The sequence below is a fragment of the Stegostoma tigrinum genome, chromosome 2 (genome assembly GCF_030684315.1).
Source record: "Stegostoma tigrinum isolate sSteTig4 chromosome 2, sSteTig4.hap1, whole genome shotgun sequence".
NCBI lineage: Eukaryota > Metazoa > Chordata > Chondrichthyes > Orectolobiformes > Stegostomatidae > Stegostoma > Stegostoma tigrinum.
In genome coordinates this window covers 118252130-118269137 of record NC_081355.1, presented here as the reverse complement: position 1 = coordinate 118269137, position 17008 = coordinate 118252130, and the positions used below count along the sequence as shown (strand labels likewise).

The window sequence follows — 17008 nt, the reverse complement described above, 5'->3', positions numbered from 1 at the left end:
TTGGCTTGATGGTAGGAAGCGGAGAGTTAATAGTTGAAAGATGCATGTCGGACTGGAGGGCTGTGACTAGTGGTGTGCTTCAGGAGTCAGTGCTGGACCAATTGCTGTTAGTTATATATACATATATATCAATGATTTGGATGTGAATGTACAAGGCATGTTAGTAAGTTTGCAGATGGCAGTAAAATAAGTAGTATCATGGACAGTGAGAAAGGTTATCTGAAATTGCAGTAGGATCTTGATCAGCTGGGGAATTGGGCCGAAAAACGGCAAATGCAGGTTAACACAGGTAAGCGTGAGGTGTGGATGTACATTATTGGTTGGCATTGACCAATTTGGACTGGAGGGCCTGTCTCCATGCTGTAAGACTCTATGATCCTATGCTGGAAATCAGAAACTAAAACAGAAATTGCTGGAAAAGCTAGCAGGTCTGGCAGCATCTTTGAAGATAATGCTTTAATGTTAATGTTTCGACTCCAGTGGTGCCCTCTTCAGAGCCAAATAACGAGGAAAAGGAGGGTATATATGCTAAAGGGGATGGGGAGTAAACGATAGTTGGAAATGGAGCCCAAAGAGACTGAAAAACAAAAACTAAAAAACTGCAGATGCTATAAATCAGAAACAAAAACGGAAATTGGTGAAGAGGGTCAGCAGATTTGGCAGTATCTGTAGATTTAAACACAAGAGGAGATATATTCATTGAGGTCCTCACCCATCTCCAGCGGTTCCATATATACATGTCCACTTTGGTCCTTGAAGGCTTCTATTATTTCTCTAGTTATTCTTTTTCCTTTAATACACCTTTTTAAAAAAATCTCTTCGGATGGTAGGAAGCAGATCTGAGGAATGGTCAGCTGACCAAAAACGTTAACTCTGAGTTCTCTCCATAGACACTGCCAGGCTTGCTGAGTTTTTCCAGCAATTTCTGTTTTCAGACAGAAAAGCAGTTGGGCACAGTTTGAATGGGTAAAGTGTATCCTAGATTTTGGACAATGAGGACAGAGGAAATAAACAGGCAGGTGTTCCTGCCTTTTGCGTTTGCAAAGGAAGGTTCCATCGAGGGTGTGGAGAGATGTTGCCCTAGATTCAATATCTCTACACACAAATGTCTCTGAATTTGGGTCCTGGTCATTTATGAATTATGTTGACTATATGTTCCTGTATGGGTGAAGGGCAAGGATGGCAGGAGTAGGGAACCCTGGATGATAAGAGATTTTGAGGCTATGACCGAAAACAAAAGCAGGAGGCATGGCTCAGGCACAGGCAGCTCGGAACAAGGGAATCCCTGGAAGTATATATGGGATACAGGTGTTTACATAAGAAGAAAATCAGAAAGGCAGAAAGAGGGCACAAGATAGCTTTGGCTAAGAAGATCAGGGTGAATCCAAAGAGACAATTTTACTTTATCTCACCACTGGAACTCAACTGTCTCAACAATTTTTCCTTTTGATCTGCTGAAGACCACAGAGATATCTCCTAACACCTGTGTTACTATTAGAACATAGAAGATAGAACAGTACAGAGCAGAACAGGCCCTTCAGCCCACGATGTTGTGCCGACCATTGATCCTCATGTATGCACCCTCAAATTTCTGTGACCATATGCATGTCCAGCAGTATCTTAAATGTCCCCAATGACCTTGCTTCCACAACTGCTGCTGGCAACGCATTCCATGCTCTCACAGTTCTCTGTGTAAAGAACCCGCCTCTGACATCACCTCTATACTTTCCTCCAACCAGCTTAAAACTATGACCCCTCGTGTTAGCCTTTACTGCCCTGGGAAATAGTCTCTGGCTATTAACTCTATGCCTCTCATTATCTTGTATACCTCAATTAGGTCCCCTCTCCTCCTCCTTTTCTCCAATGATAAAAGTCCAAGCTCAGTCAACCTCTCTTCATAAGATAAGCCCTCCTGTCCAGGCAGCATCCTGGTAAACCTCCTCTGAACCCTCTCCAAAGCATCCACATCTTTCCTATAATAGGGCAACCAGAACTGGACGCAGTATTCCAAGTGCGGTCTAACCAAAGTTTTATAGAGCTGCAACAAGATCTCACGACTCTTAAACTCAATCCCCCTGTTAATGAAAGCCAAAACACCATATGCTTTCTAAACAGAAATTTTTCAATGTCCAGCAATGGGCTTTGATCCAAACCCAAGCCCATTACTTTCATTTCATGTCATCTCCTTTACTGCTTTCAGGCTGTTCCTTCATGATTTTCCCATCACCTGGTCATATCATGCACTCTCTCTCAATCTCCAACCGAAATAATCATTACTTCTCCACTTTCTCACACCTTAATCTCTATTGATTAAGGCAGAGTTCGCCCTCTGACCGTGCCCCCACCTCACCATTCTGTGAGAAATACACAGCGACATGTATTGCTGTCTCCACATCTGCACAAAACCAAATCAATAAAGATCTAGAAATTTATGGCTACTTTGTATGGTGGGATGCTAGGAAGGTCAGTGAAGACTTGATAGGCTGAATGGCCTCTTTCTGCACTGTGGGGATTCTATAATGTAAGCAAATGTGAGGTAACCCATTTTGGAGTGGGAGAGAGTAGATCAGGGTTCCTTCTAGATGGTATGTCCAATAAAGTGGATGTCCAAAGTGACTGGGGGTTCAAATGCATAGATCTTTTAAATGTCACAAACAGGTGCAGAAAATAATCAAGCAAGTTAATGGAATTCTGATTTTTAATTATCTAGAGGACTGGAGTATAAGAATGCAGAGATTATGCTGCAATTATACAAAACTCTGGCTAAACTCCACTTGGAGTACTGTAAGTAGATCTAGGCACCACAGCTTGGGAAAGTTACATTGGGCTTGGAGTAAGTACAACATAGGTTTTAAGAATGCTACCTAATTTTCAGGACAAAGTCAGAAGTCACACGACACCAAATTATAGTGCAACACGTTCGTCTGAAATCACAAGGTTTCAGAGCATAGCCCCTTCATCAGGCAAAGGGGCTATGTTCCAATAGCTTGTGATTTTTAATAAACCTGTTGGACTATAACCTGATATCGTGTGACTTCTGACTTTGTCCACCCCAGTCCAATGCTGGAACTTCTACAATCACAAATTTCAGAAGTTATCAGGAGAGATTATACTAATTAAGCCGTTTTCTCCAGAATTTCAAAGGTTATGGGGTGATCTGATTGAAGTCAAGATATTAACAGGAAAAGATCAAACCATTTCCACTGGTTGGGGATTCTAGAACGAGAAGGCATAATCTGAGAATTAGAGTCAGACCGTTCAGGTGAGACATTAGGATGCACTTCTATACACAAAGCATTGTAGATGTTTGGAACTCTCTTCCACAAAATGGTAGTTCATGCCGAATCAATTGTTAATTTAAAGTCTGAGACAGATAATTCTTTGTTATGCAAAGGTATTAAGGGATATGGGCAAAGGCAGGTATATGGAGTCAGGCCACACTTCAGCCACGATCTCACTGAACGGCAGAACAGACATAAGGAACTGAATGGCCTTCTCCTGTTCTCATCCTACAAACTTTCAAAACAATATCTGTGACCATGTCTTCAACTCTGGCATTTAGTCGCTACTCTACTCCCAGTCTTGAACACAGGTAAGGTCAATTCCCAACCTTTTGATTTAATCTTTCATCAAATTTTCTAGCCACTTGCTCCAAGTTTTGCTCAGTCACTTGCAACTGTACTTTTAAAATTCCTAGCTTTTAGGTTTCTGCAGCTGTCAATTTGATCAGCCATTCTCTTACCTGCATCTTTGGGGCACTTGCACCCTATAATCATCTTTATACTCTTATTTCTAAGGGATGCAGATTTAAGATAATCTGACATTTAATCATCAATTCTGATTCAACCACTTAATTTGTTACTGGGACCATTCTCTGCTCAAGCATCCACTACTCCACAATTCTCCAAAAAGTGGATGTACACCTTTTTTCTCCTTAAGTCCTCTCAAAAGGTTTGTTCAGTCCTCACTTCAAAAACAAGTATGAATTTATGGCCTTTTCATTACTAGTTTGAACAATTTGTTCAGTTTCTTATGTGAAGCGAAGCTTGCAGCTTTAAACCAGGCCTGCCACTGCGTCTTTCTTTAATTTTTTTCATTTTTTTTCATGTTCTTTTCACATTCATCTTGTTTACGACAACCAATTTGTGTTCCTCGGATCTCATTCCTACTAAGCTTCTGACCAGATAATTTGTCTTATTGATCTCCATATAAATATTGTGACTTTCCTCTGTTATTGCACTTTACTTTTCCAAGCCACAATCGAGCAAAATCCTCCTTGAACCATCTCTGCTATGACTAATCTCCAAACTACTCTTCTCCCAAATCTATGGCCATCCTTCTTCCATTAACATCTGGTTTGTACCACATCGTAGCAAAATGCATGTAACTAAGTCATATTTTCTACATCTGTGATAGTAAGGCATTTTTGTCCCTGCACGATTGTTACATACACTGACGTGGTGAACCACACCATTCTCCTCCAATACCTTGCCTCTGTTCTCCAACTCGAGGGAACTGCCTTTGCTTGGTTCTATTCTGGCATATCCAATCTGGCACAGCAGAGCAACTCCAGCAATTACCTTTCCTCCTTCTATCGGTGTATTGTTAGCTCTAGTCCCCACGAAAGATCTATTCTTTACCTCGTCCTATCTTTTCATCCACATAATAGTCTGAAATGACAAACATCAAAAACAGGGCTAGTTTTCATAGATACACTGAACGCATCCAGTTGGACTGGCTCAATGTTAATAAATGATTTGTTCAAAATATCATTCTAATCTAGTTAAACACTGGTAAGACATTGTATTTGACTCAAATTCTATACCCTTGTCACCAACTCCATCACTCACTCCAGCATGTTTCAGGTTGAGCCAAACAGACTGAAATTCACCTGAGATCTTCAAAAGTTAATTTGTACAAACTGATAAATAAAGATTGGCAATTAAATGGTTATATTTTTAAAATTTCTGGAGTATTAAATTCATTAGTAAACAACTTCTTGTGAAAAGCTATTCAGAAATAGCATATCTCAAAAATGAAGAAAAACTAGAAATTCAATGCCATGTATTTCTCACCCTCTTCAACTCCAGTCAAACTTACCTTCTGGATTTGTTTCAGACTGTGTAATTGCTGAGTTGTGATTTAATCGATTTCCAAACATGTGCGATGGTGCAAGATTAAAGGAAGATTCCGGTAGTGCACTTGCCTGTGAATGACAGAATGCAGCCACTTAAAAACGTACATAAAAGAAAGGCTTTGAGAGACAAATCACCTTTATAGGTACATCTAAACCTGTCATTCCAGAAAAGTTACACAGAGATGCATCAAGAATGGCAGGAAAAAAGTCTGTGCTCATTGCCCTCTAAAACAGAGTTTCTAGTTTCAATTGTGCTTTGAGAGATCAACTGCATTTCTGAACCGTGAAGAAATACACCATTAGACAAACTGCCCCGAGCTATTCTTCCACTCCATCTAGTCATACAATTAAATGTAAATCAATCTGTTGTTCCATAACTTTTTCAAAAGTGTTAACCATGTTCCCTTCTTCTGAGTAGTTAGCATATGATTCCGTTGCTACTGGATGTCTCCTCGCTGTTAGCGCATGAATCTAATTAGTGAACTGTAAGAGACTATTCCACGACAGAGTGAAGTCTAATTTTGTTCAGGTACACAGAGGGTGCTTTTCTGGAGCTAACAATCAGAAGTGACAATTCTGGCAGATTTTCTCCTCCCTACCCTACCCTACCCTACCCCAAAAGCTGCCTCACTCGAGACTAAGTAAATCACCAAGGAGCAAGAATAAAAACTTGAATCTTGATTGTTTGGTGTACAATGGAAGTTACATTTACCTATGGGCTCATCAAGCGACTATTCTAGAATTTCTGGGCAAGAAATGAATACTGGTAAAAATAATTCAAAAGAATTCACTCTAGCAAAATTACTGAATGCATTGTGCAGGGATCATTTTCATTTGGCCTTGTGACCATAAGACCATTAGAAACAGGAACAAGAGTAGGCCGTTCAGCCCCTTGAGCCTCCTCCAGCATTCAGTAAGAGCATGCTGATCCAGCATTCTCACACCCACTTTCCTTCCCTTTTCCCCATAACCCTTGATTCGGCCAATGATTAAGAATCTGTCACAGGCTTAAACATACACAAGAACTCTGCCCCCCACAGCTCCCTATGGTAAGGTGTTTCAAAGCCTCTCAACCATCAGAGAAGAAATTCCTCCTCATCTCAATCTCTCTGGTCAAAGACTCTCCCATGAGGTGAAATATCCTCTTGGCATTTACCCTGTCAAGCCCCTTAAGAGTCCTATAATGCTTCAACAAGAGCACCTCTCATTCTTCTAAATCCCAGTGAGTACAGTCTCAATCTCTTGGCCCATGTTCGTAAGACAATCCCACCATACCAGAGATCATCTTAACGAACTTTCTTCCAGGCTGCATTTTTTTCCCAATTATTGTAATGTTTATTCAAGAACAGTATTACTGGCCGAAGAACTTGGCTACATGCTTTCTTACTTTGCAGATTAAGAGGTAGTAAATAACTAATAGCTTGTTGATTTGACAAAATATCTTAGTAATGTAACTATATCACTAAGAACTTGCAAAACCTTTTGTTACCCCACTAAGATGAAAAGATTCCCTACCACAAGGTAGACAGTCTTCTTGGCTAGAATATAAAACTCAGAATTTGGCATGCTTGAGGTATTGCTTTAGCTGAACTGTCAAAACTAGTCCCCAGATTCAAATTCTTGATAGGAGGGGAAAAGAATATTTGAAAACTTATTTTATTTGTTTAAAATGTGTAGTTAATGAGATTTCATTTTCCTGTATAAAGTATCGAAAATAACTGTATTGTTAAAAGGGAACAAAATATTGCTGAAATGCGTTCCGGCAACAAAGACTGAAAAAGCAAACTAGAAAAGGGCTATGCAATGATAATTATATTCTTTGTTCCGGGGGGTCTATTTTTAAACAGAATTAGATTAAGTATAACTTACAGCAACATACTGCCATGGAAAATGTGCAGAGGAGATTTAACAACATGGTACGAGGATGAGGGTTTCAGTTACGTGGACAGACTAGAGAATTTAGACCCAAGGCATTCCAAAGTATGAGGGGTGAAACAAAATAGGCAAAGAGACAGAAAGAGAGATGATGGCAGGAAGGAAGTAAGCAGAGAACACACCATAAGAAGGTGGTTCATGTGCAATCAATTATAGCCTTCAAATGAGGAACTAGACATACATCTAAAAAGGAGGGTAGCACAAATAATTGGATATATCTTCAACAGCCAACAGAAACAAATGAACTGCATGTCCTCATGTATCGTCTGATTTTGATATTTTATGAAATAACATTCTAAATTTACTCTCCACAGAATACAACTATATCTCCCCAGGAGAAAAACCAAAGTAGCTGGAAAGACGTCAACAAATCAATCCCCATGGTGAAAAATTCAAAAAGAAGCTTTTTTTTATTTATGTCAGAGATAGTAAGAACTGCCCATTCTGGAGTAAGAGATAACAGAGTGTGGAGTACAGGAACACACAGGCCAGACTTTTTTTCTGAAGAAGGTCCTGACATGACAATAAGTATACCATTTTGGATACTGTTGGGGGGGGGGTACTTACCAGGGGAAAGCAGGTCTCTGGCACAGAGTCTGTCCCTGCTGCTCAGAAAGGAAGGGGGAAGAGGAGCCGAGCAGTAGTCATTGGGGACTCCATAGTTAGGGGGACAGATAGGAGGTTCTGTGGGGACGAGAGAGACTCACGGTTGGTATGTTGCCTCCCAGGTGCCAGGGTGCTTGATGTCTCTGATCGTGTTTTTGGGATCCTTAAGGGGGAGGGGGAGCAGCCCCAAGTTGTGGTCCACATAGGCACCAACGACATAGGTAGGAAGAGAGACGGGGATTTAAGGCAGAAATTCAGGGAGCTAGGATGGAAGCTGAGAGCTAGGACGAACAGAGTTGTTGTCTCTGGTTTGTTGCCCGTGCCACGTGCTAGTGAGGCAAGGAATAGGGAGAGAGAGGAGCTGAACACGTGGCTACAGGGATGGTGCAGGACGGAGGGTTTTGGATTCTTGGATAATTGGGCTCTTTCTGGGGTAGGCGGGACCTCTACAAGCAGAATGGTCTTCACCTGAACCAGGGGGGTACCGATATCCTGGGGGGGGAAATTTGCTAAGGCTATTCGGGTGGGTTTAAACTAATTCAGCAGGGGGATGGGAACCAAAACTGTACTTCGAATATAGAGAAGGTTGAGAGTAGGGAGGTCCGAAATAAAGTTTCAGGGACGCAAGATGGCACCGGCAAGCAAGAGGTTGGTTTGAAGTGTGTCTACTTCAATGCCAGGAGCGTCCGGAATAAGGTGGGTGAACTTGCAGCATAGGTTGGTACCTGGGACTTCGATGTTGTGGCCATTTCAGAGACATGGATAGAGCAGGGACAGGAATGGTTGTTGCAGGTTCCGGGATTTAGATGTTTCAGTAAGAACAGAGAAGACGGTAAAAGAGGGGGAGGTGTGGCATTGTTGGTCAAGGACAGTATTACAGTTGCAGAAAGGATGTTTGGGGACTTGTCAACTGAGGTAGTACGGGCTGAGGTTAGAAACAGGAAAGTAGAGGTCACCCTGTTGGGAGTTTTCTATAGGCCTCCGAATAGTTCCAGATATGTAGAGGGAAGGATAGCAAAGATAATTCTCGATAGGAGTGAGAGAGACAGGGTAGTTGTCATGAGGGACTTCAACTTTCCAAATATTGACTGGGAGCACTATAGTTCGCGTACTATAGATGGGTCAGTTTTTGTCCAGTGTGTGCAGGGTGGCTTCCTGACACAGTATGTAGACAGGCCAACAAGGGGCGAAGCCACATTAGATTTGGTACTGGGTAATGAGCCCGGCCAGGTGTTAGATTTGGAAGTAGGAGAGCACTTTGGTGATAGCGATCACAATTCTGTTATGTTTACTTTAGTGATGGAAAGGGATAGGTGTATACCACTGGGCAAGAGTTATAGCTGGGGGAAAGGCAATTACGATGAGATTAGGCAAGATTTAGGGAGCATAGGATGGGGAAAGAAACTGCAGGGGATGGGCACATTAGAAATGTGGAGCTTATTCAAGGAAAAGCTCCTGTGTCTCCTAGGTAAGTATGTACCAGTCAGGCAGGGAGGAAGCTGTAGAGCGCGGGAGCCGTGGTTTACGAAGGAAGTGGAATCTCTGGTCAAGAGGAAGAAGAAGACTTATGTTCGGATGAGATGTGAAGGCTCACTTAGGGCGCTTGAGAGTTACAAGGTAGCCAGGAAAGACCTAAACAGAGAGCTCAGAAGAGCCGGGAGGAGACATGAGAAGTTGTTGGTGGATAGGATCAGAGTAAACCTTAAGGCTTTCTATAGGTATTTAAGGAATAAAAGAATGACGAGAGTAAGATTACGGACAATCAAGGATAGTAGTGGGAAGTTGTGTGTGGAGTCAGAGGAGATAGGAGAAGCACGAAATGAATATTTTTTGACAGTATTCTCTCTAGAAAATGACAATGTTGTCGAGGAAAATACTGAGATTCAGGCTGCTAGACTAGGTGGGATTGAGGTTCACAAGGAAGAGGTATTAGAAATCCTACAGAGTGTGAAAATAGATAAGTTCCCTGGGCCGGATGGGATTTATCCGAGGATCCTCTGGGAAGGCAGGGAGGAGATTGCCGAGCCTTTGGCATTGATCTTTAACTCGTCATTGTCTGCAGGAATAGTGCCAGATGACTGGAGGATAGCAAATGTGGTTCCCCTGTTCAAGAAGGGGAGTAGAGACAACCCTGGTACTTATAGACCAGTGAGCCTTACTGCAATTGTTGGTAAAGTGTTGGAAAAGGTTATGAGAGATAGGATTTATAATAATCTAGAAAAGAATAATTTGATTAGGGATAGTCAACACAGTTTCGAGAAGTGTAGGTTGTGCCTCACAAACCTTATTGAGTTCTGGTCGCCACATTACCAAAAGGATGTGGATGCTTTGGAGAGGGTGCAGAGGAGGTTCACCAGGATGTTGCCTGGTATGGAGGGTGCTAGCTATGAAGAGAGGTTGAATAGATTAGGATTATTTTCATTAGAAAGACGGAGATTGAAGGGGGACCTGATTGAGGTCCACAAAATCATGAGGGGTATAGACAGGGTGGATAGCAAAAAGCTTTTTCCCCAGAGTGGGGGACTCAATTACTAGGGGTCATGAGTTCAAAGTGAGAGGAGGCAAGTTTAATGGAGATATGCGTGGAAAGTTCTTTACTCAGAGGGTGGTGGGTGCCTGGAACGCGTTGCCAGTGGAGCGTCTTTTAAGATATATTTGCACAGGTACATGGATGGGCAGGGAGCAAATGTAAACAGACCGTTAGAAAATAGATGACAGGTTAGACAGAGGATCTTGATCGGCGCAGGCTTGGAGGGCCGAAGGGCCTGTTCCTGTGCAGTAGGTTTCTTTGTTTCTTTGTTTGTTTCTTTGAGAAGGTGACCAAACAGGTAGATGAGAGTAAACCGGTTGATGCGGTGTATATGGATTTCAGCAAGGCATTTGAAACGGTTCCCCACAGTAGACTATTGTACAAAATGTGGAGGAATGGAATTGTGGGAGATATAGCAGTTTGGATCGGAAATTGGCTTGCCGAAAGAAGACAGAGGGTGGGAGTTGATGGGAAATGTTCATCCTGGAGACCAGTTACTAGTGGTGTACCGCAAGGGTCAGTGTTGGGTCCACTGCTGTTTGTCATGTGACCTGGATGAGGGCGTAGAAGGATGGGTTAGTAAATTTGCAGATGACACTAAGGTTGGTGGAGTTGTGGATAGTGACGAAGGATGCTGTAGGTTGCAGAGAGACATAGATAAGCTGCAGAGCTGGGCTGAGAGGTGGCAAATGGAGTTTAATGCAGACAAGTGTGAGGTGATGCACTTTGGTAGGAGTAACCAAAAGGCAAAGGATTGGGCTAATGGTAAGATTCTTAGAGTGTAGATGAGCAGAGAGATCTCGGTGTCCATGTACACAGATCCTTGAAAGTTGCCACCCAGGTTGACAGGGCTGTTAAGAAGGCATACAGTGTTTTAGCTTTTATTAATAGAGGGATCGAGTTCTAGAGCCAAGAGGTTATGCTGCAGCTGTACAAAACTCTGGTGCGGCCACACTTGGAGTATTGCGTACAGTTCTGGTCACCGCATTATAAGAAGGATGTGGAAGCTTTGGAAAGGGTGCAGAGGAGATTTACTCGGACGTTGCCTGGTATGGAGGGAAGGTCTTACGAGGAAAGGCTGAGGGACTTGAGGCTGTTTTTGTTAGAGAGAAGGTTGAGAGGTGACTTAATTGAGACAAATAAAATAATCAGAGGGTTAGATTGGGTTGATAGGGAGAGCCTTTTTCCTCGGATGGTGACAGCGAGCACGAGGGGGCATAGCTTTAAATTGAGGGGTGAAAGATATAGGACAAATGTCGGAGGTAGTTTCGTTACTCAAAGAGTAGTAAGGGAATGGAACGTTTTGCCTGCAATGGTAGTAGATTCGCCAACTTTAGGCACATTTAAGTCGTCATTGGACAAGCATATGGACGTACATGGAATAGTGTAGGTTAGATGGGCTTTAGATTGGTCTGACAGGTCAGCACAACATCGAGGGCTGAAGGGCCTGTACTGTGCTGTCATGTTCTGTGTTCTATGAAATGTCACCTTTCCTGCTTCTCTGATGCTACCTGATTTGCTGTGCTCCTCTAGCTCCACGCTGTTATCTCTTTTTTATTCAGATGGCACCTTTAATATAATGAAATATCCTAAGGCACTTCACACAAGCAACACAGAATAAAGTATGACAGTGAGCCAGCTAAGGGGATATTAGGTCAGATGAACAAAAGCATGGGCAAATAGATTCAAGAAGGTTTGAAGGAGGAAATTGAAGGAGATCAGTAGTGAGGACTGGAGAGTATTTCTGCAAATGGAGGTGTCGGCTAAAAGATTTAGTCACCAATGGTGGAGAATTTGGATTATGAATTCTCAAGAGGTCAGACTTGGAGAAGGAAAATATCTTGGAGCTGTAGAGGTGAGGGTGGTTAGAGATGGAAGGAGCAGTACCACAGAGAGATTTGAAGATGAAATGAGAATTTTAAAATCAATGTGGATCAGCAAACATAGGGACATAGGCAAATGGGACGTGTTGCAAATTACGAAATGGACAGCAAACTTTAGGTAGATCTTAAACTAATGGCAAGCAAAATGCAGAACTCACCAGGAATATACTGGAATAATCAAGCCTAGAATTAAGGCAGGCATGGATGAGTGTTTCAGCAGCAAATTATCTGAGACAGCATAATATTGAATGATGGCACATGAGTAGAAACTGATAGTCTTAGATTTGGCACACAGGGGGTCAAAAGCTCATCTCAGGATCAAATATGATACTAAGGTTGTGAATAGACTTAAGAGTGCTGGTCTGGGTGAGAAATGGACTCTGTAATTAGGGAACAGAGCTGGCAGCCAGAACCAGAAACGACATCTTCAGCCAAGCCTGTAGTTCAATTAATTAAACCTCTGCTCCGACAGTAGTAGGAAGTTAAGTAACCAGTCTGATAATTTAGAAGTAGCAGTTGAGAGAGATGGTAGTGAGATAAAGCTGCTTGTCCTGGAAAATTAGCAGTGTGTCTTTGGATGCAGTGTGTGGATGAGAACTTGGAAGGGATCAAGGATTGATCCTAGGCACACCAGAAGTTACGAGTGTAGCAAAAGAAGAGAAAGCACTGAAGCACTCTCACTGCAATTCGGTAGAAAGAAATGTAACCACGTGACAGCAGCCATACTCTGCAGGACAAAAGGGGTGAGGTATTGGAAGAAGATGGTGAGGGAGACTCCATCAAGGACTGCAGACAGATCAACAAGTACAATGGGAAATGCACGCATATTGGATGTAATTTGTGATTTTGATAAAAAATACTGGAACAGGCAATGAGACCTGATTGGAAGGACTGAAACAGGGAAAGATGAGAACAGATTTGGGAAGCAACAGCATGTTTAAGGATTGGCAGAGAAAAGGGAAGTTAGAGATGGGACAGTACCTTGCGATGATGGAGAAATCAAAGGATGGTTTGTGGAGAAGTTTGTTGACAGCACAGTTACAGGAATAAGACCTGAAGAATGAGAAATGTTTAAAATATCAGCTAACATGAAGGTCAAGAAGGTTAGATGGGTGATCAGCTGTTGAGTACAATTATAGACTCATATGGCATGGAAACAGACACCGTTTGCCCAAACTAGGGTGCAGACCCAAAACGTCAGCTTTCCTGCTCCTCTGATGCCTGGTGTGTTCATCCAGCTTGACACTTTGTTATTTCAGATTCTCCAGCATCAGTAGTTCCTACTATCTCCAAAACTGGTCCTACTTCCCGGTGTTTCACCCATATGCCTCTAAACCTTTCCTCTTCATGTACCTAGTCAAATTCTTAAAAAAATATTTTAACTGTATCTGTACCACTTCCTCTGGCACTTCATTCCAAATACAAACCACCCTCTGTGAAAAAGGTGCTCCTCAGGTTCCTGATAAATCTTTCTCCTCTCGCCTTAAAAATATGCATTCCAGTTTTGAACTCCCCCACCTTAAGGAAAAGACCTTTGCTATTCTTATTATCTACACCCCTCTTGATTTTATAGACATCCACAATGTCATCCCTCAATCTCGTACAGTCTAGTGAAAAAACGTCCCAGACTATCCAACCTCTCCTTGTAACACAACGCTCTAGGCCTAGCAAAATGTTTGTAAATCTTTTCCGCACCCTACCCAATTTAATAATACTCATCCTACAGCAGGGCAACCAGAACTGTATACAATACTACAGAAGAGGCCTCACCGATGTCCTACATAACCTCAACATGACGTCCGAACTCTGATATTCAATGGGCTGAGCAATGAAGGCAAGCGTGCCAAACATCGCCTTAACCACCCTGTCTACCTGTGATGCAACTTTCAAAGAACTACACACGTGAACCCCTAGATCTCCCCGTTCGATAACACTACCCAGGGCTCTACCTTTAGCTGTATACGTCTTGCTTTTGTTCGCTTTACCAAAATGCAATACCTCCAATGAGCCACCACACACTGCAGCACAGAGGAACTACGCAGAGCAGAGGAAAATCACCTATACAGTGTATTCAAAAAGAATGGGTACCCTATGAACACAGTTCGCCGATTCCTCTGCAATAAACCCAAACAAACAGACAAAACGGGCCCAGAAACCATAACCACTCTCCCCTACATCAAAGACATTTCCGAAATGACTGCCAGACTACTCAGACCTCTTGGCATCAGGGTAGCCCACAAACCCATTAAAACAGCAGCTAATGAACTTAAAAGACCCTATACAGACAACAAATAAAACAAACGTCATCTACAAAATACCTTGCAAGAACTGTGACAAACGCTACATTGGACAAACTGGCAGAAAGCTAGCCACCAGAATACATAAACATCAACTAGCCACAAAACGACATGACCCACTATCACTCGTATCCTTACATACAGATGAGGAAGGACACCACTTTGATTGGGACAACACATCCATCCTAGGACAAGCCAAACAGAGACACGCACGAGAATTCCTAGAAGCATGGCATTCCAACCGGAACTCCATCAACAAACACATTGATTTGGAGCCAATCTACCATCCCCTGAGAAAAAGAACAGGAAATGACATCACCAACCCAAGGAAACCTAACCAGCTAAATAGAAAGCAGGACATAACACCAGCGCTTCGTCGGAGGCTCACTGATGATGTTACCTAGAGTGGTGACAAAACGTCTGAAAGCTAACCTTCCAGCTCAGCGAGCAAACTCACATCCAGAGGCTTGTAGTGTGGATGACTTGCACATTGTACATATATATTCACATGCAGGATTCTGTTTTTCGAATGGAGGGCAGTGACTAGTGGTGTACCAAAGGTATCAGTACTGGGACATCTGCTGTTCACGATCTAAGTAAATGATTTGGAAGAAAACGTAGCTGGATCTAATTAGTAAGTTTGGGGACAATACAAAGATTGGTGGAGTAGCGGATGGTGAGGAGGATTGTCAGAGCATAGAGCAGGATATAGATCAGTTGAAGGCATGGGCAGAAAAATGGCAGATGGTTTATAATCCAGACAAACGTGACGGGATGCATTTTGAAAGGTCAAGTATAGGTGGAAATTATACAATGAATAGCAATACCCTTAGCAGCATTGATATACAGAGAGGTTAGGATGTGTTGGTCCACAGATCACTGAAGGTGGTAGATAAGATAGTAGAAAAGGCCTACGGCACACGTGCCTACATTGGAACAGGTATTGAGTATAAGGATAAACAAGTCATGCTGCACGTTTTTGTGAAAATCTGTATCATGGGTTGTGGATGGGGTTGTAGACATGCTCGCCGAGCCAGTAGTTGCAAATGTTTTGTCACCCTGATAGGTAACATCATCAGTGCGCCTCCATTGGAGCGTCAGTGTTCTGTTCTGTTTGTTATTTATATGCCTCGGTTTGCTGAGTAGTTGGTTTGACTTCTGATCTTGTTTCTCAGTGGTTTGTACACAGGGTCTAGTTCAATGTGATTATTGATGGAGTTCTAGTTGGAATACCAGACCTTCTGGAGATCCCTGGCATGTCTCTGTTTGGCTTGTGTGTTTATCGACGTGTTGTCCCAGTTGAATTTATGTCCCTCGTTGTCCGTCACATATCCATGAGGTCAATTTACTTCTGGTTTGGCCTACGTAGTATTTCTCACAGCCCTTGCATGGGATGTCATTATATTACCCTAGTTTTGCTGGTTTTGGGTACAGGATCCTTTACATTCGTCAGTAGGGTGGTTGTCGGTTCGTGGGCTACTTTGATACCTAGGGGTCTGAGTAGTCTTTTGATCATCTCTTAAATGTCCTTGGTGTATAGTAAGGTGATAAGTGATTCTGGTCATGTTGTGTCTCCCTGTGTGGTTTGTCCTGGAAGTGTGGCAGATTGTGCTTTTTAGGTATCCATTTCATTTGAAGACTCCATGCAAGTGTTTCTATTCAGCTTTGTGTAGTTCTAGCACAGCAGGGATTTCTTAACCCTGTCTTTATTGAAAAATCTGCAACAAGAACAGGATCCTGCATGTGAATGTATGTGGGTGTGCAAATGGTCCACACTGCAATTCTAACTGAATCAATTGGTTTCTGGTACAATTCTTAATACATTGAGGATGATTTAATAGAAGTTATCAAATAGCAGATGACAATAGGACTGACACCACAGCTAGGAAACCAGATTACAACATCCCTGAAGAAATTGCACAACTCAGGAGACATCAACAAAACAGACTACTAAAAATGAAGGCAGAGGGACTCAACACACCCCGATTCTACAGACTCCCCAAGGTAAACAAATCGGGGTGCCCCTCAGACCCATTGTTTCACTGCCAGGTATAGCAATATATAGATGTGCCAAAGAACTACAACAGAAATTGGAACAGTTAGTGGAAAACACGACCCATTCCATCCACTCATCCCAAGAATTCCTCAACATTATCAAGGGCGCCAGGATTGATGAAGACAAGGTGATGATATCCTTTGACATAATCGCGCTATTTACGTCCATAAACATCGAACGAGCCAAAGAAACTAGACGAATCAAGTAAGCAGACAATGCAGGATACTAACAACATCAATAAGGACACCACCATGAAACTACTGGATTTGTGCCTCGCAACCCACTCCACTTTCAATGACTACATATACAAACAAATCAACTGAACACCATTGTGATCACCAATATCAGGACTGATAGCAGAAGCAATCATGCAAAGGGTAGAACAGACAGTGCTTCCCACTGTATAACCCAAACTTTGGGTCCAACGCATAGATGGCACCTTTGCTAAATGCACTAAACTGGAAGGAACCTACCAACACATAAACATCCCTACCAGGATAAAATTCATCAAAGAAGAGAACAACAACCAACTACCCTTCCTAAATATAATGGTAGAACATACAA

At 42.4% G+C, this 17008-nt stretch overlaps 1 protein-coding gene across 12 annotated transcripts in view; it reads right to left on the bottom strand.

The window, feature by feature from the left end:
• mllt10 (MLLT10 histone lysine methyltransferase DOT1L cofactor) overlaps positions 1–17008 on the bottom strand; it is a 647928-nt gene that overhangs the window by 138394 nt on the left and 492526 nt on the right. For all 12 annotated transcript variants that reach the window (XM_059638794.1, XM_059638800.1, XM_059638789.1 and 9 more), the window contains one exon: positions 5101–5206. In XM_059638794.1, coding sequence (XP_059494777.1) covers positions 5101–5206 — 106 coding nt within the window. The remainder of the gene's footprint in view (positions 1–5100; positions 5207–17008) is intronic.